The sequence below is a fragment of the Salmo salar genome, chromosome 27 (assembly GCF_965601325.2).
Source record: "Salmo salar chromosome 27, fSalSal1, whole genome shotgun sequence".
In the NCBI taxonomy this organism is placed as follows: Eukaryota; Metazoa; Chordata; class Actinopteri; order Salmoniformes; family Salmonidae; genus Salmo; species Salmo salar.
The window spans coordinates 21,458,613-21,486,381 of record NC_138317.1 but is presented as its reverse complement, the minus strand read 5'-3'; the positions used below and the strand labels follow the sequence as shown (position 1 = coordinate 21,486,381).

The 27,769-nt window shown below is 42.7% G+C and overlaps 2 protein-coding genes and 1 long non-coding RNA gene across 4 annotated transcripts in view; 1 reads left to right on the top strand and 2 right to left on the bottom strand.

The window, feature by feature from the left end:
• Positions 1–6,249, bottom strand: part of LOC123723889 (cAMP-dependent protein kinase inhibitor beta-like) — a 29,115-nt gene extending 22,866 nt beyond the window's left edge. Inside the window, exons 1-2 of the mRNA XM_082970104.1 lie at positions 5,928–6,249; positions 2,369–2,548 (exon numbers count right to left, since the gene is read on the bottom strand). The gene's annotated coding sequence lies outside the window, so the exon portion shown is untranslated. The remainder of the gene's footprint in view (positions 1–2,368; positions 2,549–5,927) is intronic.
• Positions 240–27,769, top strand: LOC106588644 (zona pellucida sperm-binding protein 3). 2 transcript variants are annotated; one of them, XM_014177825.3, is made up of 11 exons: positions 240–355; positions 23,410–23,731; positions 23,812–23,927; positions 24,008–24,111; positions 24,891–25,068; positions 25,353–25,470; positions 25,610–25,695; positions 25,818–26,005; positions 26,203–26,376; positions 27,044–27,145; positions 27,507–27,769. In XM_014177825.3, the coding sequence occupies exons 1-10, from the start codon at positions 261–263 to the stop codon at positions 27,139–27,141; spliced, it is 1,479 nt and encodes a 492-aa protein (XP_014033300.1). In that variant the 5' UTR covers positions 240–260; the 3' UTR covers positions 27,142–27,145; positions 27,507–27,769. The 2 variants fall into 2 exon arrangements, with proteins under 2 accessions (XP_014033300.1, XP_014033299.1); XM_014177824.3 differs by lacking the exon at positions 240–355 and having other exon boundaries at positions 23,238–23,731.
• LOC106588645 (uncharacterized) lies at positions 16,694–20,618 on the bottom strand. The gene is made up of 3 exons (XR_001324681.3): positions 20,444–20,618; positions 19,506–19,636; positions 16,694–18,611 (listed from the first exon to the last, which is right to left on the bottom strand). It is a non-coding gene; the product is annotated as an uncharacterized LOC106588645 (long non-coding RNA).

The window sequence follows — 27,769 nt, the reverse complement described above, 5'->3', positions numbered from 1 at the left end:
TGTCTGACAAACCCACCCACTAGACTGACAGCAGACTATGCAGACACTGTGACGTTGGTCCCCTGGATCATTGTCCTTCTAGTTCCAAGATCTCTTTTGTGATGGATAGAAGAAAGAACAGATGATGAAAGCACTCCAGATATCCCCACATATGTAAACAGACTTAGAGAAGCACGCACACACACACAGCCACACAGCAGAGGAACAGTTCAATAAATTGCTGTCTGGTCTCATTCCAAGCCAACAGCTTTACACAGAGCATGCTTGTTTCCACCCTTTATAAGTGGGATTTTTATATTTTGTCACATGTTCATTTTCCCCTGCTGTCTGACGTTTGTCTGTCCCCAAGCCTTGGGTATGTAGACCCCCTTCAATTTTGTGTTTCTGTTGCAATTCCGTGTTACAATTTAGCCAACTGGTGTCAGATTATGTCTATGTTGTCTGCTTCATTCCATGCCATTGGCTTCAGACAGAGCAAGCTTGTATACCGATTACGGTTTTGATCCAGTTTTCTTTGTCAGACTTCAAGACATCAATTTGTCCCTGTCTGGCAGTTGTCTATCCCCAGCTTTGGGGGGATTGAACTTTATAAAACCCCTATTTGTATTCCTTTGCATTTCTGTGTTAAAGACATTGTCTAGGCCTTCCGTTAGAGCTGTATGGGGAACTGAACTTGCTGAGCTGCTCAAATAAGCCATCATGGTGCCCCCGGCTAACTTTTCCTATCTTGACATGTGTGTCTCCCAGGTTGACGCGATAAACAAACAAAAGAGATCTGAGGCAGGCTAAACTCTAATAATTATGGGGCCCCAGCGCAAAAATCACTGCTCATAGCCCCCATGGAGATAGATGTCACAAAATGTTTTACATTCTGCCTTCTCGCTCTGAAATCCTGACAGAGAACCATGGAGAAGCGGTTCCAAACCTGTTTGGAGTGCCTGAGGGAGCAAGTATTTAAAAAAACTACCAACTGGGTCTAAATATGTATAATTCTGTTGGAGGATATCAACAATTGCCACTATTATAGAGCATTAGAATAGTCAGTTAGGCACAGTATGGTAGAACCCTGAGGCCAGTTCTGAGGTTGTTGGGGCAATTGCACATCAGCCTGGTTTCATAAACTAGACGTAACATAGTAAACGAAAATCTGGTACACGAACATTATACTGAACAAAAATATAAACGCAACATGCAACAATTTCAATGATTTTACTGAGTTACAGTTCATATATAGGAAATCAGTCATTTGAAATAAATTCATTAGGCACTAATCTATGGATTTCACATGATGGACAGAGGCACAGCCATGGGTGGGCCTGGAAGGGCATAAGCCCACCCAATTAGAAGCCAGATCCGCCGACTGGGGAGCCAGGCCCAGCCAATCAGAATTCGTTTTACCCCACAAAAGGGCTTTAATAAAGACAGAAATACTCCTCAGTTTCATTAGCTCTCCGGGTGGCTGGTCTCAAATGATCCCGCAGGTGAAGAAGCCAGATGTGTTTGTCCTGGGCTGGTGTGGTTATATCTGTCAGGTGGATGGATTATCTTGGCAAATGAGAAATGCTCACTAAAAGGGATGTAAACAAATTTGTGCACAAACTTTGAGAGAAATAAGGTTTGTATGCCAATGGAAATTTATCGGATCTATTATTTTAGCTTATGAAACATGGAACTAACACTTTACATGTTGAGTTTATATTTTTGTTCAGTATAGTATGACATGTTACGTTTGGTATGGTTACATAACACAGAAGGTTACTTAAAGGCAAAAACTAAAGGGGGTGGGTGGATGGGCATATAACGCGAACGTCTAGCAACCCAAAGGTTTCGTGTTCGAATCTCATCACAGACAACTTTAGCATTTTAGTAACTTTTCAATTACTTAGCTTGTATCCTAACCCTTCCCCTAACCTTAATTATTTTAGCTAACCCTTCCCCTAACCTTACCCTTTAACCTAACAATTAAGCCCTAACTTCTACCCTAGCTAATGTTAGCAAGCTAGCTGACGTTAGCAAGCTAGCTGACGTTAGCATTAGCCACCTAGCCAAAGTTAGCCGCAACAAATTGGAACTCGTAGCATATTGCATGTTTTTCAAATTCATAACAGTGTACATTTTGCAAATTGGTAACATATCATACAAATAGTAATCATAACATATCATACACAATGGATGATGGACATCCACAAATTAATACATACAATACAAAATGTAACATATCATACTAAATGGCGCCGAAGGAGATGGCTGCCGCTTTACGATCCTGGAACCAATTGTGCTATTGAGTATGTTTTTTCAAATTATTTGTAACTTATTTTGTACATAATGTTCTGCCACCGTGTCTTATGACTGAAAAGAGCTTACTCACCACGTACTGGAGGATTACTTTTTCTTCAACGAGACGGACGGGAAGGATTTACTTCAGATGACCGACAAGGCCCTCATCCCCGCCATTCGCAGGAGAAAGAGAAGGAGGTATCAAGGAAGAAGGTCCAGTTGCCTTGTAAGGATCCGTCGCCGAGAGGGTAATCTACCTTTACCATCGGTCCTATTAGCCAAAGTGCAATCAATCAATAACAAAATTGACAAACTACGATCACGTATATCCTACCAACGGGAAATAAAAAACTGTAATATCTTACTGTGCCTTGCAAAAGTATTCATCCCCCTTGGTGTTTTTCCTATTTTATTGCATTACAACCTGTAATTTAAGTGGATTTTTATTTGGATTTAATGTAATGGACATACACAAAAAAGTCTAAATTGGTAAAGTGAAATAAAAAAATTACTTGTTTAGAAAAAATTCTCAAAAATAAAAACTGAAAAGTGGTGCATGCATATGTATTGCTATGAATCCCCTTAATAAGATCTGGTGCAACCAATTTCCTTCAGAAGTCACATAATTAGTTAAATAAAGTCCACCTGTGTGCAATCTAAGTGTCACATGATCTGAGTATATATACACCTGTTCTGAAAGGCCCCAGAGTCTGCAACACCACTAAGCAAGGGGCACCACCAAGCATGTGGCACCGTGAAGACCAAGGAGCTCTCCAAACAGGTCAAGAACAAAGTTGTGGAGAAGCACAGATCAGGGATGAGTTATAAAAAAATATTTGAAACTTTGAACATTCCATGGAGCACCATTAAATCCATTATTAAAAAATGGAAAGAATATGGCACCACAACAAACCTGCCAAGACAGGGCTGCCCACCAAAACTCACAGACCAGGCAAGGAGGGCATTAATCAGAAAGGCAACAAAGATAACCCCAAAGGAGCTGCAAAGCTCCACAGCGGAGATTGTAGTACCTGTCCATATGACCACTTTAAGCCATACACTCCACAGAGCTGGGCTTTATGGAAGAGTGGCCAGAAAAAAAGCCATTGCTTAAAGAAAAAAATAAGCAAACACGTTTGCTGTTCGCCAAAAGGCATGTGGGAGACTCCCCAAACATATGTCAGATGAAACTAAAATGTTGCTTTTTGGCCATCAAGGAAAACACTAAGTCTGGCGCAAACCCAACACCTCTCATCATCCCGAGAACAACATCCCCACAGTGAAGCATGGTGGTGGCAGCATCATGCTGTGGGGACGTTTTTCATCGGCATGGACTGGGAAACTGGTCCGAATTGAAGGAATGATGGATGGCGCTAAATACAGGGAAAATCTTGAGGGAAACCTGTTTCAGTCTTCCAGAGATTTGAGACTGGGACGGAGTTTCACCATTCAGCAGGACAATGACCCTAAGCATACTGCTAAAGCAACACTTGAGTGGTTTAAGGGGAAACATTTAAATGTCTTGGAATGGCCTGGTCAAAGCCCAGACCTCAATCCAATTGAGAATCTGTATGACTTAAAGACTTGCAGCTGCAATGGTGGGGTGGGGGGGGGGGGGGGGGATTCTTCTGATGACATTGAGGAGTACACCACATCAGTCACTGGCTTCATCAATAAGTGCATTGATGACGTTGTCCCCACAGTGACCGTACGTACATACCCCAACCAGGAGCCATGGATTACAGTCAACATCCGCACTGAGCTAAAGGCTAGAGCTGCCGCTTTCAAGGAGCGGGACTCCAACCAGGAAGCGTATAAGAAATCCCGCTATGTCCTCCGACAAACCATCAAACAGTCAAGGCTTCGATACAGGACTAAGATTGAATTGTACTAAACCAGCTCCGACGCTCATCGGATGTAGCAGGGCTTGCAAACTATTACAGACTACAAAGGGAAGCACAGCCGCAAGCTGCCCTGTGACACGAGCCTACCAGACAAGCTAAATTACTTCTATGCTCGCCTCGAGGCAAATAACACTGAAGCATGCATGTGAGCATCAGCTGTTCTGGACGACTGTGTGATCACGCTCTCCGTAGCCAATGTGAGTAAGACCTTTAAACAGGTCAACATTCACAAGGCCGCAGGGCCAGACTGATTATCAGGACGTGTACTGCAAGCATGCGCTGACCAACTGGCAAGTGTCTTCACTGACAGTTTCAACCTGTCCCTGACTGAGTCTGTAATACCAACATGTTAAAGCAGACCACCATAGTCCCTGTGCCCAAGAACACTAAGGTAACCTGCCTAAATGACTACCGACCCATAGCACTCACATCCATAGCCATGAAGTGCTTTGAAAGGCTGGTCATGGCTCACATCAACACCATTATCCCAGAAACCCTAGACCCACTCCAATTTGCATACCACCCCAACAGATCCACAGGCGATGCAATCTCTATTGCACACAACACTGCCCTTTCCCACCTGGACAAAAGGAACACTTATGTGAGAATGCTATTCATTGACTACAGCTCAGTGTTCAACACCATAGTGCCCTCAAAGCTCATCACTAAGCTAAGGACCCTGGGACTAAACACCTCCCTCTGCAACTGGATCCTGGACTTCCTGACGGGCCGTCCCCAGGGGGTAAGGGTAGGTAACAACACATCCGCCACGCTGATCCTCAACACGGGCCCCTCAGGGGTGCGTGCTCAGTCCTCTCCTGTACTCCCTGTTCACTCATGACTGCACGGCCAGTCATCATCAAGTTTGCCGATGACACATCAGTGGTAGGCCTGATCACCAACAACGATGAGACAGCCTACAGGGAGGAGGTGAGAGACCTGTCTGTGTGGTGCCAGGACAACAACCTCTCCCTCAACGTGATCAAGACAAAGGAGATGATTGTACCGGTACCCCCTGAATATAGCCTGCTATTGCTATTTTACTGCCGCTGTTTAATTACTTGTTAATTTGATTTTCTATTTTTTACTTATCTATTTTTTTCTTAACTTTTTAAAGCATTGTGCGTATGTGACAAAGAAAATTTGATATTTAAAAAAATCGGACTTACATACTAAAATTACAAAATGCTCTGAGATCAGGTTGTATACATTGGAAAAGCGCTGAAAGCTTTGCTTCATCAGACCTAAAGAAGGCTCTTCATGTGCTCATCTAAAAGTGATAGACTTGTAGGCCACTGTCTCAAACAATAAATAATCATTAAACATATATATTTTTTAAACGATAGGGCTAACCTGCACATTCTCAGTCATTCCATTCTAAATGATTGTATTGCCATAGAAAGCCCACGGTAGAAACCATAGCTGGCTCGGCCTATAGGTGTCCAATGGGCTTATTATTACGCATATATTTGACAATTACTGTTTAGAAACGAATCAATTTTGCCGAAATCTGACCTAGGCTAATTTAGAGCTACAATTTATAGGTAAAAGGCATATAACTTGCTGTTGACGCATTATTCCGTAGCCTATATTGGATTTAGATTTTTTTTTAAACGTATGACAGTGTGACATTGTAGCCTACAACTATTCCTCTCACATCCCATACAGGTGGTTATGATGTGCAACAATATAACAACAATGTAGCCTATCATTCTCCATCTCCAGTAGGCTACTAGAAGCACTCACCCTCACCAACTGGATCAGTGCGCGTGCCAAGGAAAAGCAGCGAGTCTAAAGTTATGACAACCCAGGCACCATCCTCCTCTCCGCGGGGCAAAAATGAAATTATGCCGCAGTGTGGTGTTTCCTTTTCTTAAAACAGAATAACCAGATCAATTAACACCGACATCGGTCCGCAGCATCTTATTTGGAGCGGGTTTCACGTTCTTCTTGTGGCTCAATGTACGTTTGCAGCGCAATTGAAAAGACCGTACCAATATCTTTGAAAGCAGGGGCGCATAATGCGTACAGGTTTTCTAAACGTTAACAAAGGTGATATCCTAATTATTTTGTGCATTAGATAAAACATATTCCGTTGAAAATAACATGTATTATTTTGATTATACAAAGTTATGGCCAATAATAAACATTATCATCCCCCCAAAATGGTACCGGCGCAATTTTGTCCAATAGCGGAACTGAGAGAATGTGGTTTGTGTTTCGGGAACTATCCTTATCGGATGGTGCTTGACCATGATAACCAACAGGTCTGATTATGGCGTACTAAACGACCTGTTTACGCAGGTCTTCAAGTTTTGTTGATAAGGGGGGTAATGAATGGGCTAATAATCATATAATTAATAAAGGAGGAATTAGGCCTAATGAGCACCTTCTTAAGAGGGCATAGTGTGAGATGGTATTATGTCAGTATTACAGTGTTAACTGACATGTTATTCATTATGTCACTCAGACTGTGGATTCTACTTACTTTAATAAATTTTTTATATTATCAAGCATGCCAACACGTATTAGGCTAGTATGAATTTGCTACGTTGATTAGCCAACCAAAATGCACAAGAGGTATACTCACCCATGTAATTTCTGTTTTACATGACAGTTTTCTATATTATCTGTCTGATAACCTTGCAACCCAGAACCAATGATAACAATCTGTCACCAGAGAATAGATCTGCATCCCAAATTGCACCTCATTCATTAGTGTACTACTTTTGACCAGAGCCCTGTCGGCCCTGATCAAAAGTAGTGGACTATATAGGGAATAAAATCAAATAAAATCAGATTGTATTGGTCACATGCGCTGAATACAACAGGTGTAGACCTTACAGTGAAATGCATACGTACGAGCCCCTAACAAACAATGCAGTTTAAAAAATATAAATAACAATAAGAAATAAAAGTAGTTAAAAAGCAGCAGTAAAATAACAATAGCAAGACTATATACAGGGAGTACCGGTACATAGTCAATGTGCGTTGGCACAGGTTAGTCAAGGTAATTGAGGTAATATGTACATGTACAGTTGAAGTCCGAAGTTTACATACACCTTAGCCAAATACATTTCAATTCAGTTTTTCACAATTCCTGACATTTAATCCTAGTAAAAATTCCCTGTCTTAGGTCAGTTAGGATCCCCACTTTATTTTAAGAATGTGAATTGTGTCACTTCTCTTGCGTTCATTGCACGCAGAGTCAGGGTATATGCAACAGTTTGGGCCATCTGGCTCGTTGCGAACTAATTTGCCCAAATTTTACATAATTATGACATAATATTGAAGGTTGTGCAATATAACAGCAATATTTAGACTTATGGATGCCACCCGTTAGATAAAATACAGAACGGTTCCATATTTCACTGAAAGAATAAACGTTTTGTTTTCGAAATGATAGTTTCCGGATTTGACCATATTAATTACATTTTACATTTACATTTTAGTCATTTAGCAGACGCTCTTATCCAGAGCGACTTACATTAGAGTGCATACATTTTTATTACATTCTTTAAATACTGGCCCCCTGTGGGAAACGAACCCACAACCCTGGCGTTGCAAGCGCCATGCTCTACCAACTGAGCTACAGTGGGACGTGCCAACACGTATTAGGCTATGACAAAAGGCTCATATTTCTGTGGGTTATTATATTATAATTAAGTCTAGGATTTGATAGAGCAGTCTGACTGAGCGGTGGTAGGCAGCAGCAGGCTCGTAAGCATTCATTCAAACAGCACTTTCCTGCATTTGCCAGCAGCTCTTCGCAATGCTACAAGCATTGCGCTGTTTATGACTTCAAGCCTACCTACTCCCGAGATTAGGGTGGCAATACAAAAGTGCCTATTAGAACATCCAATAGTCAAAGGTATATGCAATACAAATGGTATAGAGAGAAATAGTCCTATAATAACTACAACCTACAACTTCTTACCTGGGAATATTGAAGACTCATGTTAAAAGGAACCACCAGCTTCCATATGTTCTCATGTTCTGAGCAAGGAACTTAAACGTTAGCTTTTTTACATGGAACATATTGCACTTTTACTTTCTTCTCCAACACTTTGTTTTTGCATTATTTATCCCAAATTGAACATGTTTCATTATTTATTTGAGACTAAATTGATTTTATTGAGGTATTATATTAAATTAAAATAAAAGTGTTCATTGTTCATTCAGTATTGTTGTAATTGTCATTATTACAAATATATATACTACTCAAAAAAATAAAGGGAACACTAAAATAACACATCCTAGATCTGAATGAATGAAATAATCTTATTAAATACTTTTTTCTTTACATAGTTGAATGTGCTGACAACAAAATCACACAAAAATAATCAATGGAAATCCAATTTATCAACCCATGGAGGTCTGGATTTGGAGTCACACTCAAAATTAAAGTGGAAAACCACACTACTGGCTGATCCAACTTTGATGTAATGTCCTTAAAACAAGTCAAAATGAAGCTCAGTAGTGTGTGTGTGGCCTCCACGTGCCTGTATGACCTCTCTACAACGCCTGGGCATGCTCCTGATGAGGTGGCGGATGGTCTCCTGAGGGATCTCCTCCCAGACCTGGACTACAGCATCCACCAACTCCTGGACAGTCTGTGGTGCAACGTGGCATTGGTGGATGGAGCGAGACATGATGTCCCAGATGTGCTCAATTGGATCCAGGTCTGGGGAACGGGCGGGCCAGTCCATAGCATCAATGCCTTCCTCTTGCAGGAACTGCTGACACACTCCAGCCACATGAGGTCTATCATTGTCGTGCATTAGGAGGAACCCAGGGCCAACCGCACCAGCATATGGTCTCACAATGGGTCTGATGATCTCATCTCGGTACCTAATGGCAGTCAGGCTACCTCTGGCGAGCACATGGAAGGCTGTGCGGCCCCCCAAAGAAATGCCACCCCACACCATGACTAACCCACCGCCAAACCGGTCATGCTGGAGGATGTTGCAGGCAGCAGAACGTTCTCCACGGCGTCTCCAGACTCTGTCACGTCTGTCACGTGCTCAGTGTGAACCTGCTTTCATCTGTGAAGAGCACAGGGCGCCAGTGGCGAATTTGCCAATCTTGGTGTTCTCTGGCAAATGCCAAACATCCTGCACGGTGTTGGGCTGTAAGCACAACCCCCACCTGTGGACGTCGGGCCCTCATACCACCCTCATGGAGTCTGTTTCTGACCGTTTGAGCAGACACATGCACATTTGTGGCCTGCTGGAGGTCATTTTGCAGGGCTCTGGCAGTGCTCCTCCTGCTCCTCCTTGCACAAAGGCGGAGGTAGCGGTCCTGCTGCTGGGTTGTTGCCCTCCTACGGCCTCCTCCACATCTCTTGATGTACTGGCCTGTCTCCTGGTAACGCCTCCATGCTCTGGACACTACGCTGACAGACACAGCAAACCTTCTTGCCACAGCTCACATTGATGTGCCATCCTGGATGAGCTGCACTACCTGAGCCACTTGTGTGGGTTGTAGATTCCGTCTCATGCTACCACTAGAGTGAAAGCACCGCCAGCATTCAAAAGTAACCAAAACATCAGCCAGGAAGCATAGGAACTGAGAAGTGGTCTGTGGTCACCACCTGCAGAACCACTCCTTTATTGGGGGTGTCTTGCTAATTGCCTATAATTTCCACCTGTTGTCTATTCCATTTGCACAACAGCATGTGAAATGTATTGTCAATTAGTGTTGCTGCCTAAGTGGACAGTTTGATTTCACAGAAGTGTGATTTACTTGGAGTTACATTGTGTTCTTTAAGTGTTCCCTTTATTTTTTTGAGCAGTGTATATAAAAATTGGCCGATGAATCGGTATCAGCTTTTCTTGGTCCTCCAATAATCGGTATTGGGATCAGCGTTGAAAAATCCTAATCGGTCGACCTCGAGTTTACATACACCTTAGCCAAATACATTTAAACTAAGTTTTTCACAATTCCTGATATTTAATCCTAGTAAAAATTCCCTGTCTTAGGTCAGTTAGGATCACCACTTTATTTTAAGAATGTGAAATGTCAGAATAATAGTAGAGAGAATAATTTACATTTACATTACATTTACATTTAAGTCATTTAGCAGACGCTCTTATCCAGAGCGACTTACAAATTGGTGCATTCACCTTATGATATCCAGTGGAACAACCACTTTACAATAGTGCATCTAAATCTTTTAAGGGGGGGGGGTTAGAAGGATTACTTTATCCTATCCTAGGTATTCCTTAAAGAGGTGGGGTTTCAGGTGTCTCCGGAAGGTGGTGATTGACTCCGCTGTCCCGGCGTCGTGAGGGAGCTTGTTCCACCATTGGGGTGCCTGAGCAGCGAACAGTTTTGGCTGAGCGGGAACTGTGCTTCCTCAGAGGTAGGGGGGCCAGCAGGCCAGAGGTGGATGAACGCAGTGCCCTTGTTTGGGTGTAGGGCCTGATCAGAGCCTGAAGGTATGGAGGTGCCGTTCCCTTCACAGCTCCGTAGTTTATTTCAGATTTTATTTCTTTCATCACATTATCAGTGGGTCAGAAGTTTACATACACTCAATTACTATTTGGTAGTATTGCCTTTAAATTGTTTATCTTTGGTCAAACGCTTCTGGAAGCCTTCCACAAGCTTCCCACAATAAGTTGGGTTAATTTTGGCCCATTCCTCCTGACAGAGCTGGTGTAACTGAGTCAGGTTTGTAGGCCTCCTTGCTCGCACACGCCTTTTCAGTTCTGCCCACAAATTTTCTATAGGATTTGGGTCAGGGCTTTGTGACGGCCACTCCAATACCTTGACTTTGTTGTCCTTAAGCCATTTTTCCACAACTTTGGAAGCATGCTTGGGTTCATTGACCATTTGGAAGACCATTTGCGACCAAGCTTTAACTTCCTGACTGATGTCTTGAGTTGTTGCTTCAACATATCCACATAATTTTCCATCTTCATGATGCCATCTATTTTGTGAAGTGCACCAGTCCCTCCTGCAGCAAAGTAACCCCACAACAGGATGCTGCCACCCCCGTGCTTCACGTTTGGGATGGTGTTCTTCTGCTTGCAAGCCTCCCCATTTTTCCTCTAAACATAATGATGGACATTATGGCCAAACAGTTCTATTTTTGATTCATCAGACCAGAGGACATTTTTCCAAAAAGTACGATCTTTGTCCCCATGTGCAGTTGCAAACCGTAGTCTGGCTTTTTTGTGGCGGATTTGGAGCAGTGGCTTCTTCCTTGCTGAGCGGCCTTTCAGGTTATGTCGATATAGGACTCGTTTTACTGTGGATATAGATACTTTTGTACCTGTTTCCTCCAGCATCTTCACAAGGTCCTTTGCTGTTGTTCTGGGATTGATTTGCACTTTTTGCACCAAAGTACATTAATCTCTAGGAGACAGATCGCGTCTTCTTCCTGAGCGGTATGACGGATGTGTGGTCCCATGGTGTTTATACTTGTGTACTATTGTTTGTACAGATGAACGTGGTACCTTCAGGCGTTTGGAAATTGTTCCCAAGGATGAACCAGACTTGTGGAGGTCTACAAAACAAATTTCTGATTTCTTGGCTAATTTTTATTTTTATTTTCCCATGATGTCAAGCAAAGAGGCTCTGAGTTTAAAGGCAGGCCTTGAAATATATCCAATTGGCTCAAATTATGTCAATTAGCCTATCAGAATCTTCTAAAGCCATGACATAATTTTCTGGAATATTCCAAGCTGTTTAAAGGCACAGTCAACTTAGAGTAAGTAAACTTCTGACCCACTGGAATTGTGATACAGTGAATTATAAGTGAAATAATCTGTCTGTAAACAATTATTGAAAAATTAATTGTGTCAATCACAAAGTAGATGTCCTAAACGACTTGCCAAAACTATAGTATGTTAACAAGAAATTTGAGTGGTTGAAAAATGAATGTTAATGACTCAAGTTTATGTAAACTTCCGACTTCAACTGTAGGTAGAGTTATTAAAGTGACTATGCATAGATAACAACAGAGAGTAGTAGCAGCAGTGTAAAAGAGGAGCGGGGGAGGAGGCAATGCAAATAGTCTGGGTAGCCATTTGATTAGATGTTCAGGAGTCTTATGGCTTGGGGGTAGAAGCTGTTTGGAAGCCTCTTGGACCTAGACTTGGCGCTCCGGTACCGCTTGCCATGCGGTAGCAGAGAGAACAGTCTATGACTGGGGTGGGTGGAATCTTTGACAATTTTTAGGGCCTTCCTCTAAAACTGCCTGGTATAGAGGTCCTGGATGGCAGGAAGCTTGGCCCCAGTGATTTACTGTGCTGTACGCACTATCCTCTGTAGTACCTTGCGGTCGGAGGCCGAGCAGTTGCCATACCAGGCAGTGAAGCAACCAGTCAGGATGCTCTCAATGGTGCAGCTGTAGAAACTTTTGAGGATCTGAGGACCCATGCCAAATCTTTTCAGTCTCCTGAGGGGGAATATGTTTTGTCGTGCCCTCTTCACAACTGTTTTGGTGTGCTCGGACCGTGTTAGTTTGTTGGTGATGTGGACACCAAGGAACTTGAAACTCTGAAACCTGCTCCACTACAGCCCCGTTGATGAGAATGTGAATCTGGGGATGGCCCGTTAGGAAGTCCAGGATCCAGTTGCATAGGGAGGTGTTTAGTCCCAGGTTCCTCAGCTAATTGATGAGCTTTGAGGGCACTATGGTGTTGAATGCTGAGCTGTAGTCAATGAATAGCATTCTCACATAGGTGTTCCTTTTGTCCAGGTGGGAAAGGGCAGTGTTGTGTGCAATAGAGATTGCATCATCTGTGGATCTGTTGGGGTGGTATGAAAATTGGAGTAGGTCTAGGGTTTCTGGGATGATGGTGTTGTGAGCCATGACCAGCCTTTCAAAGCACTTCATGGCTAAAGACATGAATGCTACTGTTTGGTAGTCATTTAGGCAGGTTACCTTAGTTTTATTGGGCACAGGGACTATGGTGGTCTGCTTAAAACATGTTGGTATTAAAGACTTGGACAGCGAGAGGTTGAAAATGTCAGTGAAACACTTGCCAGTTGGTCAGCGCATGATTGCAGTACACGTCCTGGTACTCCGTCTGGCCCTGCGGCCTTGTGAATGTTGACCTGTTTAAAGGTCTTACTCACATCGGCTGTGGAGAGCATGATCACACAGTTGTCGGGAACAGCTGGTGCTCTCATGCATGTTTCAGTGTTATTTGCCTTGAAGCAAGCATAGAAGTAATTTAGCTCGTCTGGTAGGCTCGTGTCACTGGGCAGCTCTCATCTGTGTTTCCATTTGTAGTCTGCAATGGTTTGCAAGCCCTGCCACATCCGACAAGCATCAAAGCCAGTGTAGTACAATTCAATCTTAGTCCTGTATTGACACTTTGCCTTTTTGATGGTTCGTCGGAGGGCATAGCAGGATTTCTTATAAGCTTCCGGGTTAGAGTCCCGCTCCTTGAAAGTGGCAGCTCTAGTCTTTAGCTCAGTGCGGATGTTGCCTGTAATCCATGGCTTCTGGTTGGGGTATGTACGTAGAGTCACTGTGGGGACGGCGTCATCGATGCACTTATTGATGAAGTCAATGACTGAAGTGGTGTACTCCTCAATGCCATCGGAAGAATCCCGGAACACGTTCCAGTCTGTGCTAGCAAAACAGTCCTGTAGCTTAGTATCTGATTCATCTGACCATTTTTTTCTTGACAGTGTCACCGGTGCTTCCTGCTTAAATTTTTGCTTGTAAGCAGGAATCAGGAGGATAGAATTATGGTCAGATTTGCCAAATGGAGGGCGAAGGAGAGCTTTGTACCCATCTCTGTGTGCCATCTTAAATGCATTCTACTGAGTTAGAGTAAGAAGGAATGATGCACAACAGAGTGCAGTGATATTAGCATCATTCTAGTGTGATATCAAACTGAGATAAGAAAAAAAGATTCAGCCGTTTCTTCAGAAGTCTAATGCGCTTTTGCATCTTGCAGAAAAAAAGTAGTGTTATCTATTGATGCCTGGATGAAGCAGGTCTGCCACCTTTGCCTGCAAAGCTCTGGTGCAACGTTCAATGAACTCATGAGTCTCTCTCTCTCTCCCCCTCTCTCTCCCCCCCCTCTCTCTCTCTCACTCTCCCGTCGCTCTCTCGCTTACTCTCGCTCTGTCACGTCCTGACCAGTGAAAAGGGTCATTTGCCATAGTAGAATGGTCAGGGCGTGGCAGGGGGGGTTGTTTTGTGTGTTTTTTTTATTTTTTTCTAGGAGAATTTGTTCTAGTTTTCTATTTCTATGTTTCATTTTCTATGTTTGGCCGAGTATGGTTTCCAATCAGAGGCAGGTGTCTTTCGTTGTCTCTGATTGGAAGCCATACTTAGGCAGCCTGTTTTCCTTTGGGTTTTGTGGGTGGTTATTTTCCGTTTAGTTGTTTTACCTGACGGAATTGTTGGTCGTTGTTATTTTGCTGTTTAAGTGTTCTCATATAATAAATTAAGAATGAGCACTCAACACGCTGCGCCTTGGTCTGTTCACTACGACGCTTGTGACACGCTCTCTCTCTGACGTGGATGCTATTGTGCCAGATGGAGGTACAAGACCCTAACTGTTTAGCACTTGGAGTCTGACCTTCAATCTACAGATAACAGCTTCTCATACATCTTTTAACTCCTTAGTCAACTGTCTGTATCTTTGTGGAAAGGGAAGGTTAAAGGCCCAGTGCAGTCAAAAATGAGATATAGTAGAAAAATATAGTAAAAACAGGTCAGTATGACATTGGAATGATACTGTGAAAATAATGATAATGGCCTTTTAGTGTAAGAGCTGTTTGAAAAGACCGCCTGAAATGTCAGCCTGTTTTGGTGGGATGGAGTTTTGGCCTGCATAAATTAGTTATTAAGATAGAGAGTTCCTAATGTCTTTGCCAATAACATCTAGGTTTCTTTTTTTACCATTTTAATTTAAAACAATCACAATAAGGTACTTCATTGTTAACCAGAAGTTATTTGATATTGAGGTAAAAACTGATACATTGGACCTTTAAAATCTCTGTGTCCCCAACTTTCTCTCCCTCTCTCTATCTATCTATCTATCTCGCTCTCTCTCTTCCTCACAGCATGAATATTGACTGCAGATATGCAGATTTTAAAGGCAGGCAGGCAAGCAACATGGACTTTTCAGTTGAGTAAGGAATCTGGAACTAAAAGGTTGTTAACATCCTGTGGTTGTTTATCAGTTCCAAAGTCTTGGAGACGTGCCCTTCATAATCAACCCTCTTCGATTAAGTCTCTGCAGTGTTTGGCTATAAACTAATCTGTCAAACATGGAGACAATGTTCAAGGTGTTGATACTGTTTGGGGGTTACCTTAGGCAGTGTAAGTCATATCATGACAAGAAAAAAACATTTTAGTTTCTAGCTGTGGTGAAAATGTCCCTGTCTATTAATTTGCCTGCCCAATTAGAATGATTTTTCAGTTGAGTAAGGAATCTGGAACTAGCTGCTACAGAGGACTTAACTACTCTAACAACATAACATTTGTCAAGTGCAAATGGGGTAAATGGACCGTGGTTTACTACTGATGCTGCTCCCTAGTGATGTTGAATAGTCAGGGAAAGAGGTGATTTACACATTTGACTAACTGTACAAGACTGAACAATAAGCTTGAAGATAATTTATATTATGCACAAATATTTATGTTTATTTAGAATGTGAGCCTACTTCAGTATTCAATTATTCAACGCATCAGCAGCTGATTACTCCAGAAGTTAGGATCACAGACATCCATGGACCAATCACAAAAGGCTGTTCCTGATTTTTCAGACACGCCCTATTGCTGCATGCATCACGTCGGAGGAAACTACACATTATAGTCACACAACTTCTTGGTTTTTTGTTAGTAATGGGAAACCAAAGTTTTCTGAAGCCTTCTTGGCTTTCACCAAATTGTGCAGAAAAACAGTTCATTACGCAAAGCTTTTAACACAATGCACATTAGTGACATCTGTTGGTCAGGAATAAACATTATCATGTTTGATGCTTATAATATACGTTTCTTCCCCTGCATTCATCAAAACTTAGTGACGCAAGGGATAAGTGTGAATTTTAACCAACTGAAGTTAGTTTGTATGTGGGCTTCCCGTCCAGTGGCGGAACTACAGTTTTATACATGGGGTGGCCACGGCTACTTCAGGGGGTCCATAGACCATGACAGAAATTTAGTGTGTAACCCTAACCTGGCATCGAATGAGCATGAATGAATCCTATGATTGCTGATTAGAGGTAGAAGTGATAATTCACTGAACCCGGAGTTCTTCAATGTGGCAGATAGTGAGGTCCAAAAGGGTTACTTCACTAAAATTCTTTAACATACTATGAATAGTCAGTGTCTCTACCTCGGAACTGCAGCTCAATATCTTTCTCTCTCTCTCTCTCTCTCCCTCTCCCTCTCTCTCTCTCACACACACACACACACACACTGGAGAGTCTTGGGTCACTCTGTTTTCATGAATATATAATCTGGGCCTATAAGTGTTGAACATCCAAAATATTTTCAGAAAATAAAGCTCAAGCACCAAGGAGATAAGATAGCATTTGTGTGTTACATAAGTTGCATAGTTTATTTAGAAAAAAGTAAGTTTACAACAAACAAAAAATCACTGCAATTTGACATACCAGGTATAAAGCAGAAATGGACTTTAAAAATAAGTTTGGTGCCCATCAATATTACAAACTTATAATATCATATTTATGCTTATATATTATGTTAACTAATAGCAAAGAAAAGTTTTGTAATCGGCCTAATCAGGACCAAATTACATCTGTGTGACATGATACCCTTTGGATTTATGATTTTAGAATGTCAGTGTACTAGCTAGTACACAGTACAGGTTTTAATCATGACCAGAGGGACCGCCTAAGTGCCAAATTATCCCTGGTAGATTTAAAACAGCATAATTCTGAGGTTCTGGTGAGAACTGGCAAAATGTTTCACAAACTCATCCATGTTGAGGGAGCGTGCCCTCCTTGACTCAACACTGAGAATTCCGAGGTGACTTAACCTGTCATCAACCATTGTTGTCCAAAGGTGGGTTTTAATCAGTTTTAAAGCTGAGAAGCTTCTCTCGCAAGAAGCACTGCTGACTGGTGTAACAACAGAACTCTTACAAAGTCAAAATAGCTCATGGAAGACCTCTTTATAAGGTTCTAGAAACACAACAAAGTCAAGGAGAGTAGACGGTCTGTCCCTTCCACTTTTCTCTCTCCTATCAAGAAGCCGCTTGGTTTGATGAACCTCGTGTTTGAGGTGCTCTAAATCTGACCCAAAGGTCTGAGCAAAGGCAAACAGAGGCTCCTCATTCAAGAATGTTGTACTCTTTGGGTTGAGAGTCTGGACCCCTTGCATTATTTCATAATTCTTCTTTGAAAAATGCCTCACAGCTCAGCTGTGAGACTGTCAAGCATCTGATAAAAGATAGCTCTTTGGAAGCTCTCACCACTTTCGTCACTATTTTTCTGTCCTACAGTGCTCATCATCAATGAGTTGTGAAATCTTAAGCTTGTTTTAGGCTGTCTTTTACACACTGTTTGTACACTTATTTTACAGTGTTCTGCAATCTCTTCAACCTCTTTCCATAGTTCTCCAAAGTAACCCTCACTTCTGTAGTCCTGTAATGTGTCTGTAAGGGCACCTACTAGATCCACAGCCCTTGCTAGGTCAAGAAAGCTTGATTGGAGCATGTCAGAAAGACATTTGGCATCACCAAGCACTTTACAAAAGGTAACCAAAAGCCCTATGAAATGTAAATCTGAGAAAGAAGGCCCCTTGCCTCCACGGATCTATCACCACTACTTTCAAGTGTGATATCCTGTAGCACTCTCAGAACTGCTGGAAGCCTGTCCCTCAGATTACGGCATCCCATGTATCTGCATGCCCACCTTAGATCCGTAAGTCAATCAAACAAATGTATTTATAAAGCCCTTTTTACATCAGCCGATGTCACAAAGTGCTATACAGAAACCCAGCCTAAAACCCCAAACGATGCAGATGTAGAAGCACGGTGGCTAGGAAAAACTCCCTAGAAAGGCAGGAACCTAGGAAGAAACCTAGAGAGGAACCAGGCTATGAGGGGTGGCCAGTCCTCTTCTGGCTGTGCTGGGTGGAGATTATAACGGTACATGGCCTAGATGTTCAAACGTTCATAGATGACCAGCAGGGTCAAATAATAATAATCACAGTGGTTGTAGAGGGTGCAACAGGTCAGCACCTCAGGAGTAAATGTCAGTTGGCTTTTCATAGCCGATCATTCAGAGTTAGAGACAGCAGGTGCGGTAGATAGAGAGTGTCGAAAACAGCAGGTCCGGCACAAGGCCAGTGAACAGGTCAGGGTTCCATAGCCGCAGGCAGAACAGTCTCTGTAGTTCCCTGGGCTGCTGCTGTGGATACAGCTCTTTCTGAACTGCAAGCCACTTGAGATGAACACACGAGCCAGATACAACATTATAAAGCATCTGCAGGAGAGCAAAAAAGGGAACTGCTTCAGGCACTGATTTTACAGCATCGACAAGAACCAAATTCAAACAATGTGCATTACAGTGCACATAAAATGCTACTCTTACACTGTTTTTAATCTGTGCAGACACACCAGAATGCTTTCCGCTCATGACGGATGCACCGTCATAGCCTTGCCCCACAAGATTATTTCTGTAGTCCAGACCATGTTTTTCAAGGCAATCAATTATCATTTTTGTGAGACCTGCTGCATCTAAGCTTTTAGCTGACTGAAAGTGTAAAAAGCTTTCGTGGACAGTACCTCACAACTAAAGACGTTTGTTATTTTTTCTTTAAATCTTTGGTTTAATCTGCAATTACAATAAAAACTTCACTTTCTTTTACTTGTCTTATTATTTCACTTTGTACGATCTCAGCTAAGCCCTCAAGAACTTAATTTTGGATTTGGTGGCTTGTGTACTTAACATTGCCACATGCATTCATCCTTTTCTCTATGAGAGGGTCATGCTTTGCTATTTCTTCTAAGATTGTCAAAATATTACTCTTGTTGTGAGAGTCATCAGACTCTCGATGACCTCTCTGCGATATATTTTGAGTGGCAGTTAATAGGAGTACATATAATGTAAGTACAATGTATGTAAGTACAGTTTTCCTCCACTCTCATTTATGACATCTAACATTGATGAGTTGCTGTCAATAGCCCTTTTATGCTGATTCCAAGCATACATAGCATTGATATGATGCTCTGCCTTCGAATGGAGGTTCAACCCAGAATCTTTAAACGGCGCCTTTTTCCAGTTACAACCCCCTGACTGTGATGTGAAGGCAGATTCAGGTGTATTGGGCAGAGAAAAATGCCTACAAGCGAAACAATAAGTCGAATCTTGACTTACAGAATATTCAAGCCATGAATTGTCCTTATACCCGGAGCTGTTGAAAGCTCTTTTCCTAGTACCATGCTGAGTTCTGGGAAATGTTTTCAAACACGGCTGTACAGGACCCTCTTCTCTGGATCTTGAAATGTCTGAAATACACGTTAAATAATGTGTCATATCACTATGTTAATGTATCATTAAGGGATCCACAAGATTAGAAACTAACTGCTGCTAACTAAAATGTGTAGTTTAAAGTATAGGCCTGGCCTCCCATTGTGTCCTTTTGGAACAGAAGTCTGATATCTCTCCCTTTCTTTTCATGTTTAATTGAACCTATGCAAAAATAAGACCGTCTATGGTTACATCTAAGCATCCAATTACCCACATTTTAGTCCAATCTCAATCTTAATTACAAATGCCCATTATCATAACTGTACCTTAAAATCAACAACCAGCCTAAGTTACTAGTTAGATCATGGCTAGACCTACTCTGCAGTAAGTAACTTAGCTAGCTATAATTTCTTACACCTTTACGATAGCAAACAGGCTATCTGCAAATTGTGGTAATCTTTTGAGTAACGTTTACAGATTGATAATAACAATTGTTCGTTTTGAGTTCAAGTACGAAAATCTAACTGAGTTAATGGATTTCAAATTGATGAACGTTAACTTGCTGAACACTGACAGCTGTAGCCTACTAGTTACCTCACATTAGCTAAACATTTGTATACTGTAACTTACGACACTGCACTATGTATGCGTGTATTACTAGCACAGATGTAAACATAATGTTAGGCTAAACTGGGAACCGATCTCTCTTATCTGATTAACTGTCTGTTAATGGAGCCAAAGGTCTAACGTTAATTTATACAGCGACTCAACTTTCGTACAAGTTGTTCAGGAAACCTAAACCCGATGCTAAACCTTAAAACTTCCTTCAAAAATGATGTTTTTACCAATCGCGAAAAGAGCTTGTGGAGCTGTGGAAATATTCCCTCTTCTTCTTCTTCTTCTTCTTCTGTATGTTCTTCTTCTTATTATTCTTTTGTATCTCGCATCCAACGTTAATATTCTCTCTTCCTCTTCCTCGATTTGAAAAATACACCGCGAAACGTCAAAATTAATGCTTCTTTCAACAAGAGGTGAAAAGAGATGTCAATCAGCATCAAACTGCCAGTAGCGAATGACATTTTGGGGTGGCACCTGGGGTGGCCAATCAGATGTCAGGGGTGTCCAAAACTCTGGCTCCGCCCCTGTTCCCATCCCACATCCTGCATAACCTTTTACCTCCCGGTTCACAATTTTTTAACTGTGCATCTGTGGTAATATTTAGGATGCTGAAGACAAAATATTTTCATTGGGCATAGGCTATACTAAATAAAACGAATTATTTGAACAATAATGTGCAGAACTACAGACATTGTGGTTTCTCTGAACATAGCCAGTACTCGATCCTGTGCCTATGGTATCTGTTTATTTCCTAATTCCTACCTGCTGAGCAACCGTTCAGGTATTATGAAAAGTACATTTGTCAATTAGGTGACGAGTAGAGGTCGGGATTTGAAAGCAACTTGGCATCAAAGAAGCCAATATTAATGATTTGTTGGCACATATGGTTTGTTTACATAGCAGGTTCTAATAATTAATGTGGCAGGTTCAGATCATTAACGTGGCAAGTTAGTGAATTAACGTGGCAGGTTAGGAGAAGTATCGCAGCAGGTTAGGTAAATTGATGTAGCAAGTTAGGAAAATTAGGTTAAGGTTAGGAAAAGGATTAGGTTTAGCTACAACGCTACAGTTGTCAACAACTGTTGTCCCCGACACGACCCATAGATAGAGCTGTAGGCCTTCTCCATCTAGCCACAATGGTAGAAACGTAAACAAATCAAATGTATTTATTTATAAAGCCCTTCTTACATCAACTGATATCTCAAAGTGCTGTACAGAAACCCAGCCAGAAACCCAAACAGCAAGCAATGCAGGTGTAGAAGCACAGTGGCTAGGAAAAACACCCTAGAAAGGCCAGAACCTAGGAAGAAACCTAGAGAGGAACCAGACTGAGGGGTGGCCAGTCCTCTTCTGGCTGTGCCGGGTAGAGATTATAACAGAACTGAGTTGAAAACAGCAGGTCTGGGATAGGTAGCACGTCTGGTGAGCAGGTCAGGGTTCCATAGCCGTAGGCAGAACAGTTGACACTGGAGCAGCAGCACGGCCAGGTGGAGTGGGGACAGCAAGGAGTCATCAGGCCAGGTAGTCCTGAGGCATGGTCCTAGGGCTCAGGTCCTCTGAGAGAGAGAAAGAATTAGAGAGAGCATATTTAAATTCACACAGGACACCGGATAAGACAGGAGAAATACTCCAGATATAACAGACTGACCCTATCCCCTGACACAAACTACTGCAGCATAAATACTGGAGGCTGAGACAGGAGGGGTCGGGAGATACTGCGGCCCCGTCTGACGATACCCCCGGACTGGGCCAAACAGGCAGGATATAACCCCACCCACTTTGCCAAAGCACAGCCCCCACACCACTAGAGGGATATCTTCAACCACCAACTTACCATCCTGAGACAAGGCCGAGTATAGCCCACAAAGATCTCCGCCACGGCACAACCCAAGGGGGGGCGCCAACCCAGACAGGAAGATCACGTCAGTGACTCAACCCACTCAAGTGACGCACCCCTCCTAGGGACGGCATGGAAGAGCACCAGTAAGCCAGTGACTCAGCCCCTGTAATAGGGTTAGAGGCAGAGAATCCCAGAGAGAGAGGAACCAGCCAGGCAGAGACAGCAAGGGCGGTTCGTTGCTCCAGTGCCTTTCCGTTCACCTTCACACTCCTAGGCCAGACTACTCTCAATCATAGGCTCTACTGAAGAGATGAGTCTTCAATAAAGACTTAAAAAGTTGAGACAGAGTCTGCATCTCTCACATGGGTAGGCAGACAAATCATCAATTTAGCACAGGTCATCTTTATTGCAGTCATGCTTCACAGCTCAGAAGATTGATGTATCATTATGATATGGATGTGGTTCTTGAGAACACGTAGGGTGCATTCCTCTGCCCAGGCGTTGCTGACGCATGCCAGATCTTACAAACCCTGAATAGGTATTTTACCTATCACCTAACCACATCATATGTTATAGCCAACTGGTGCCCAAACGGCACAGTCGATAACGTGTTAGCAACCATTGGTTGATACAGGCAATGTTTGAGCAGGGGAACACGACCTCAACATCAGATAGCTTCCAACACACCGACAGCGTCGTTGCACAAAATAGTACACAGCATCATCTGGATATGTACGCAGCAAAAGTTCAACATTCACCTTCTGCTACCATTTCTGTCAAGCTGTCTATGCATACAGTGTCTCTGCAACGCAATGCTGCAAGGCAAACGCAGCGTTTCATTGTAAATTAATGTAATTCTGGTGTACCAAAATGCAGAAACTCTGTCGGTGTGATCGAAGCGTAATGGTAGCTTTCCCCTGCTCAGAAGTTGCATGCATCCATCCAATGGTTGCATGACATGTCGTCAACGATGTCATCGACTGACAGATTTCTATAACATATGATGTGTTAGCTTATACGTGAAATACCTATCCAGGCTTTGTAAATTCTGGTATGCATCAACTGGGCAGAGGCATGCGCCGAACATGCATGCAAATAGTTTGATTAATCAGATGCATAGCCCAATTAGGGCCTAATCTATCCCAGGTTTGCAACCTGGAAGGTTATTAAAAGCTACCTCAATTACATCAATTGTAGCATAGCAGAGGCACATTGTCTTCTAATTTACAGGGTCACTTTAGTTGTTGGCATGAGACTCGTAATGGAAAACACGGTCTGGCTATTTCCAAAGCAACTAGTTTTGTTTTTACTGGTGGAGAACTTAATCTCTCCTGCTTTTTCACTTACTTACAGCACTGGCGCATGGCAACAACTTCCAAGCCGACTGCCACAATTTGGCCACAATCGTTTGCCTTTTAAACAACTTCAACTTCAACAACAAACAGTTTCCAGACCAGTTCGAGTGGAAACGGTCGATGTGAAGTGCCATTCAGACAACATGGAGATAGTTGTGAAGGCTGATCTGTTTAAACTCGGTATTCTTATTGACATGGATGACCTGCGACTTGGAGTTGAACAGTACCAAGACCAAGAGACCTGCAGGGCTACAGCATCAGCAGCCGGCGATGAGTACAGAATATTTGCAGCGCTATCAGACTGTGGTACCAAGCATTTGGTAATTATGGTGTATGTTGTTTTCAGTAACTGACTTCTTAAAACAACCTTCTGTTTAAGTTCTACTTTGTGAATTCACAGATGAACGAAGACTCCATAATCTATACAAACCTCCTTAGATATACACCCAGAACCACTCCAGATGGGGTTATTCGAATGGATGATGCTGTAATCCCAATTGCTTGTTATTATGAAAGGTGAGTTTAGGCTATACTGTTAAATGATCATGACTACTGTGTCCCTATTGGTTTGCTTACCAACTCTGTACTTGTTTCAGGAGGTACAGTTCAGACAGTGCCCCCCTCCAGCCGACCTGGGTCCCCTTCAGCGCCACAGTGTCTGCTGAAGACACCCTGCCGTTATCCTTGAAGCTTATGACAAGTGGGTATATAAATCCTGTGCTGCATTAAGCAAGGCACAACCTTGGTGAAAGTTCATATAAATAAAAGGCTACTATCGTACTCTCCCAGAAGTTTGGTTGGTGTAGCACAAATGATCCTTGGACGTGCTAAATAGTCATCAGATGTTACTTTTATTGATTTTTTTTTTTGTATCTGCAATGTTAACAAGTCCATGTTAGTAGGCTAATTGTTTAACAAACTCCTCCATGGACCTTTTAACCCATTCATAGATGCTAACAGTCTTAGTGCATATTGACTATAATATTCTGGCCATGGCAGTTTCTTTTAATAGCCTTGATGCTCGTTAATGTTAACTCATTGGTTGCAGTCTGGTTTGGAAACAAATGTATTTTTCATATCAGTGACATAATTTTCAAAACAAACATTTATATTACTATTTTATAGGATTAGGTTTCCCACACTGACATTTTCAGGTTACTGTGCTTATTAATGGAAAACGTATAGCAATTAGCACAGGTGCATCTCTGAACACCTGTTAACGGAAGAGTGACTCAACAAATGTGGTGTCACTGAAATGTTGTCAGCTACAACTGTTAAAAGGTGTGCAGTTATTTTTTTGCTTTTGTGAAATGAGTAAGGCTTTGTTTCTAGAACATTGTGACTTGATGCACATTTAGATGGGGTTTTTGCCTGCCAGAGGTTCTTTTTAGAGGCAAGTGACATATAATGGCCTTGGACTACAAGGAATAATGTTAAGTTCCTTTAGTCAATAGGGATAACCTTGTCATTTCTGCCCAGGTGACTGGCTCTATGAGCGGGGTTCTGGAGTTTACTTCCTGGGTGATCCCATCAACATTGAGGCGTCTGTCAGGGTAGCTCACCACTCCAGGCTCAGGGTCTTTGTTAGCAGCTGTGTGGCCACACTGGACCCAGACAATAACTCTGTCCCCAGATACATCTTCATTGAGCATGATGGGTAAGCAAGAGGGAACTGCCTAAACTAAAGCGGCTACCTAGAATGAGTATTCTCCGGCTGGCCCATGAAGAATGATAGAGGCCTCTTGAGGTCAAAAGACAGTCTTGGCATGGGCAGTGCCATTGAGGGCTTCCACCATGATGGTGCCATTTTAAAGTAGTCAACTGGGTGGGGACTTCTATGGGTTGTAACCTCAATGCCACTGCCCAAGCTGTCAGACGCTGTAATGGCACAGATCTAAAGATGAGTCCTCTATGGGCTGTCCCTGTTTATCTCCCCTACAGGTGCTTGGTGGATTCCCAGCTGCCTGGCTCCAACTCTGGGTTCATGCATAGAACCCAGGATGACAAGCTCCAGTTCCACATTGATGCCTTCAGGTTCTACCAGGAGAACAGGGCAGAGGTGAGGGCAGTACCAGATGTTGTAGAGCATTGAGTACTGTAGTTTGGTACATGATGCTACAGTAACATAACTTACAGCTGTTATGTAGGCTACTAGGTTTCTGCGTCTTTGTTTTGTGCATCCTGTTGTCTTTCTACAGCTGTACATCACATGCCAGCTTATGGCAGTCCCTGTCATGGACCATGCAGAGCCTAGCAACAAGGCATGCTCCTTTATCGATGGCAGGTGTGAGATTTGACTTATTTTCTTAGGTCACAGCCCAGTAAAAGGAGTTATCTGCTGGAATAACCATAGGATTTGTTCAAATGTGGTGGTCTTGGTCCATGAGTGTCTTCTACACATTTCAGATGGAGGTCTGCTGACTCAAATGATTTGCTATGTGGCCGTTGTCCAAGCCAGAATGGGGTTGATCATGCTCCAGCACAATATCCCATCAGTCCAAGACAAGGCGGTAGCCAACCTGAACCTCCTGGCTACCGCATCAAACCTCAAGCGACTGGCGACCATTGGAGGAGTGGGATGAAGTCCAAGAAAGGTGCAGTGTCTCTTCATTCCTCTTGCCTTGTTCTCAAAACGCACTGTAGAAGTGTCCAAGGGGAGGTACTTTGGACCTTCTCCTTCAATATGGGTGAAGGCGGTGGGATTTGAAGGACTGAGTAAATATGTCTTGACTGCAAATGTGTTAGCTTCTCACTAACATTCCCAGTGATTAATGAAAATGTGTTATTTTAGTATGGGACCAGGATGCTACTTTGGGCCCCATAATGGTCACAACCAAACAGAGTACACCTCTATCTCAAACGACAAGGGACGGTATCGATATATATGGCTTCCCTTCTCCAACTGATGACAGGAGGCCTGTATCACCTGGCAGTCGTTGGAAGAGGGGAATGGACTTCAAGAGGGGTAATTTGACTGTTTGAAATTGCATGCCCTTAATCCTTGTAGTGCATGTAGGCAACAGCATTGACTAGGGTCTGGTTTCAATGACTTATTCTTTAAGGGGGGGGGGGGGGGGGTCCTTCAAGCAGACCACTCTCCCAACAAATCATGAGGCAGACATGCCAGAACATCACGCTTTGCAACACAATTTTTCAGGAAATGCCTCAGTTTTTTTTGAAGGCATTTGACGCAAACTAGCCACTCTCATGCAGTCATTAAAAATAATCTCTGCTCCATCGTGCTAGCTACTATTTTCTATTTTAGTCAACTGGATTCCATAGCTGTATGAATCCAGTTGGTAGTAGTGACTTAGTTACTCTATTGGGAGGCAACAGGATGTCTTGACCATGAGGTGCTGGTCAAAGGTAGTGCACTACAGGGAATAGGGTGCATTTCAGAAACTTGTCTTTTCATATCATACAGGCTAGCAATTCTGCCAACACTGGCTATGTTAAATTTAATTTCAGGACCGTTCGCCCAATCACAAAATGTGGGTGGGCCTAAGGGTCAGACCCAACAAGCACGGTTCGTTAGCTCTGAAATGTATACTAGGCAGGATCTAACTGCCCAAATAGGTCATGTTACATGTGATAATTGCATGTAGGTTCTGTGCTAAATGGTCTGTTCTCAGAGCTGGAGCCCACCACATACTCTGAGTTGAATCCTACACCTGAGCCCACTGGAGACCTTGGAGATGACAAGGGTCTCTATACAATTGGAACTCATTGAAAGGGTATGTCTGGGATCATGGTACGCTGCACTATGGCAAGCAGGTCAGCATTTATTGGGATGACTCGGCTCTGCAGTGATAACTAGCTGGCACAGTCACCTTAACCTTAACCACACCTAATGCCTAACCTTAAATGTTGACCTAAAAGTGCATTTGTTACAACATACTTAATTTTGACTTTACAGCTGGCACACCAAGCCAGAATCCTTCAGTTCTGCCTCCAGGACAAGACTCATCCCAATAAATGTTGACCTGCACACTGCAATTGCCTGTATCACTTGCATATATCAGCCTGACTTGGTCAGATGTGGTTTCATATAGCAGTTATGGCCCTTTCCTATCCCTAACTCTGTTCTGTTGATAGAATGGTGTGGTGGCTGCATTTAGTCTCACTCCAAGCAGCACACTCACTGAGGGTGGTGCCAGTCCTATGACCCTACAACCAAGTGACCTCAGCACCACAACTGCTCCTGATGAGGTGAACAATGCTGAAAAGGAGCACTCAAGCATTGACAGGACTACCACTGTACCACAACACTAAGGAGACCTGATGAGAGCATAACTCCAAAAACAAATGACACAAGAGATGCCTGTTAACCTCCTTGAAGAATAAATTATTTAAAGATA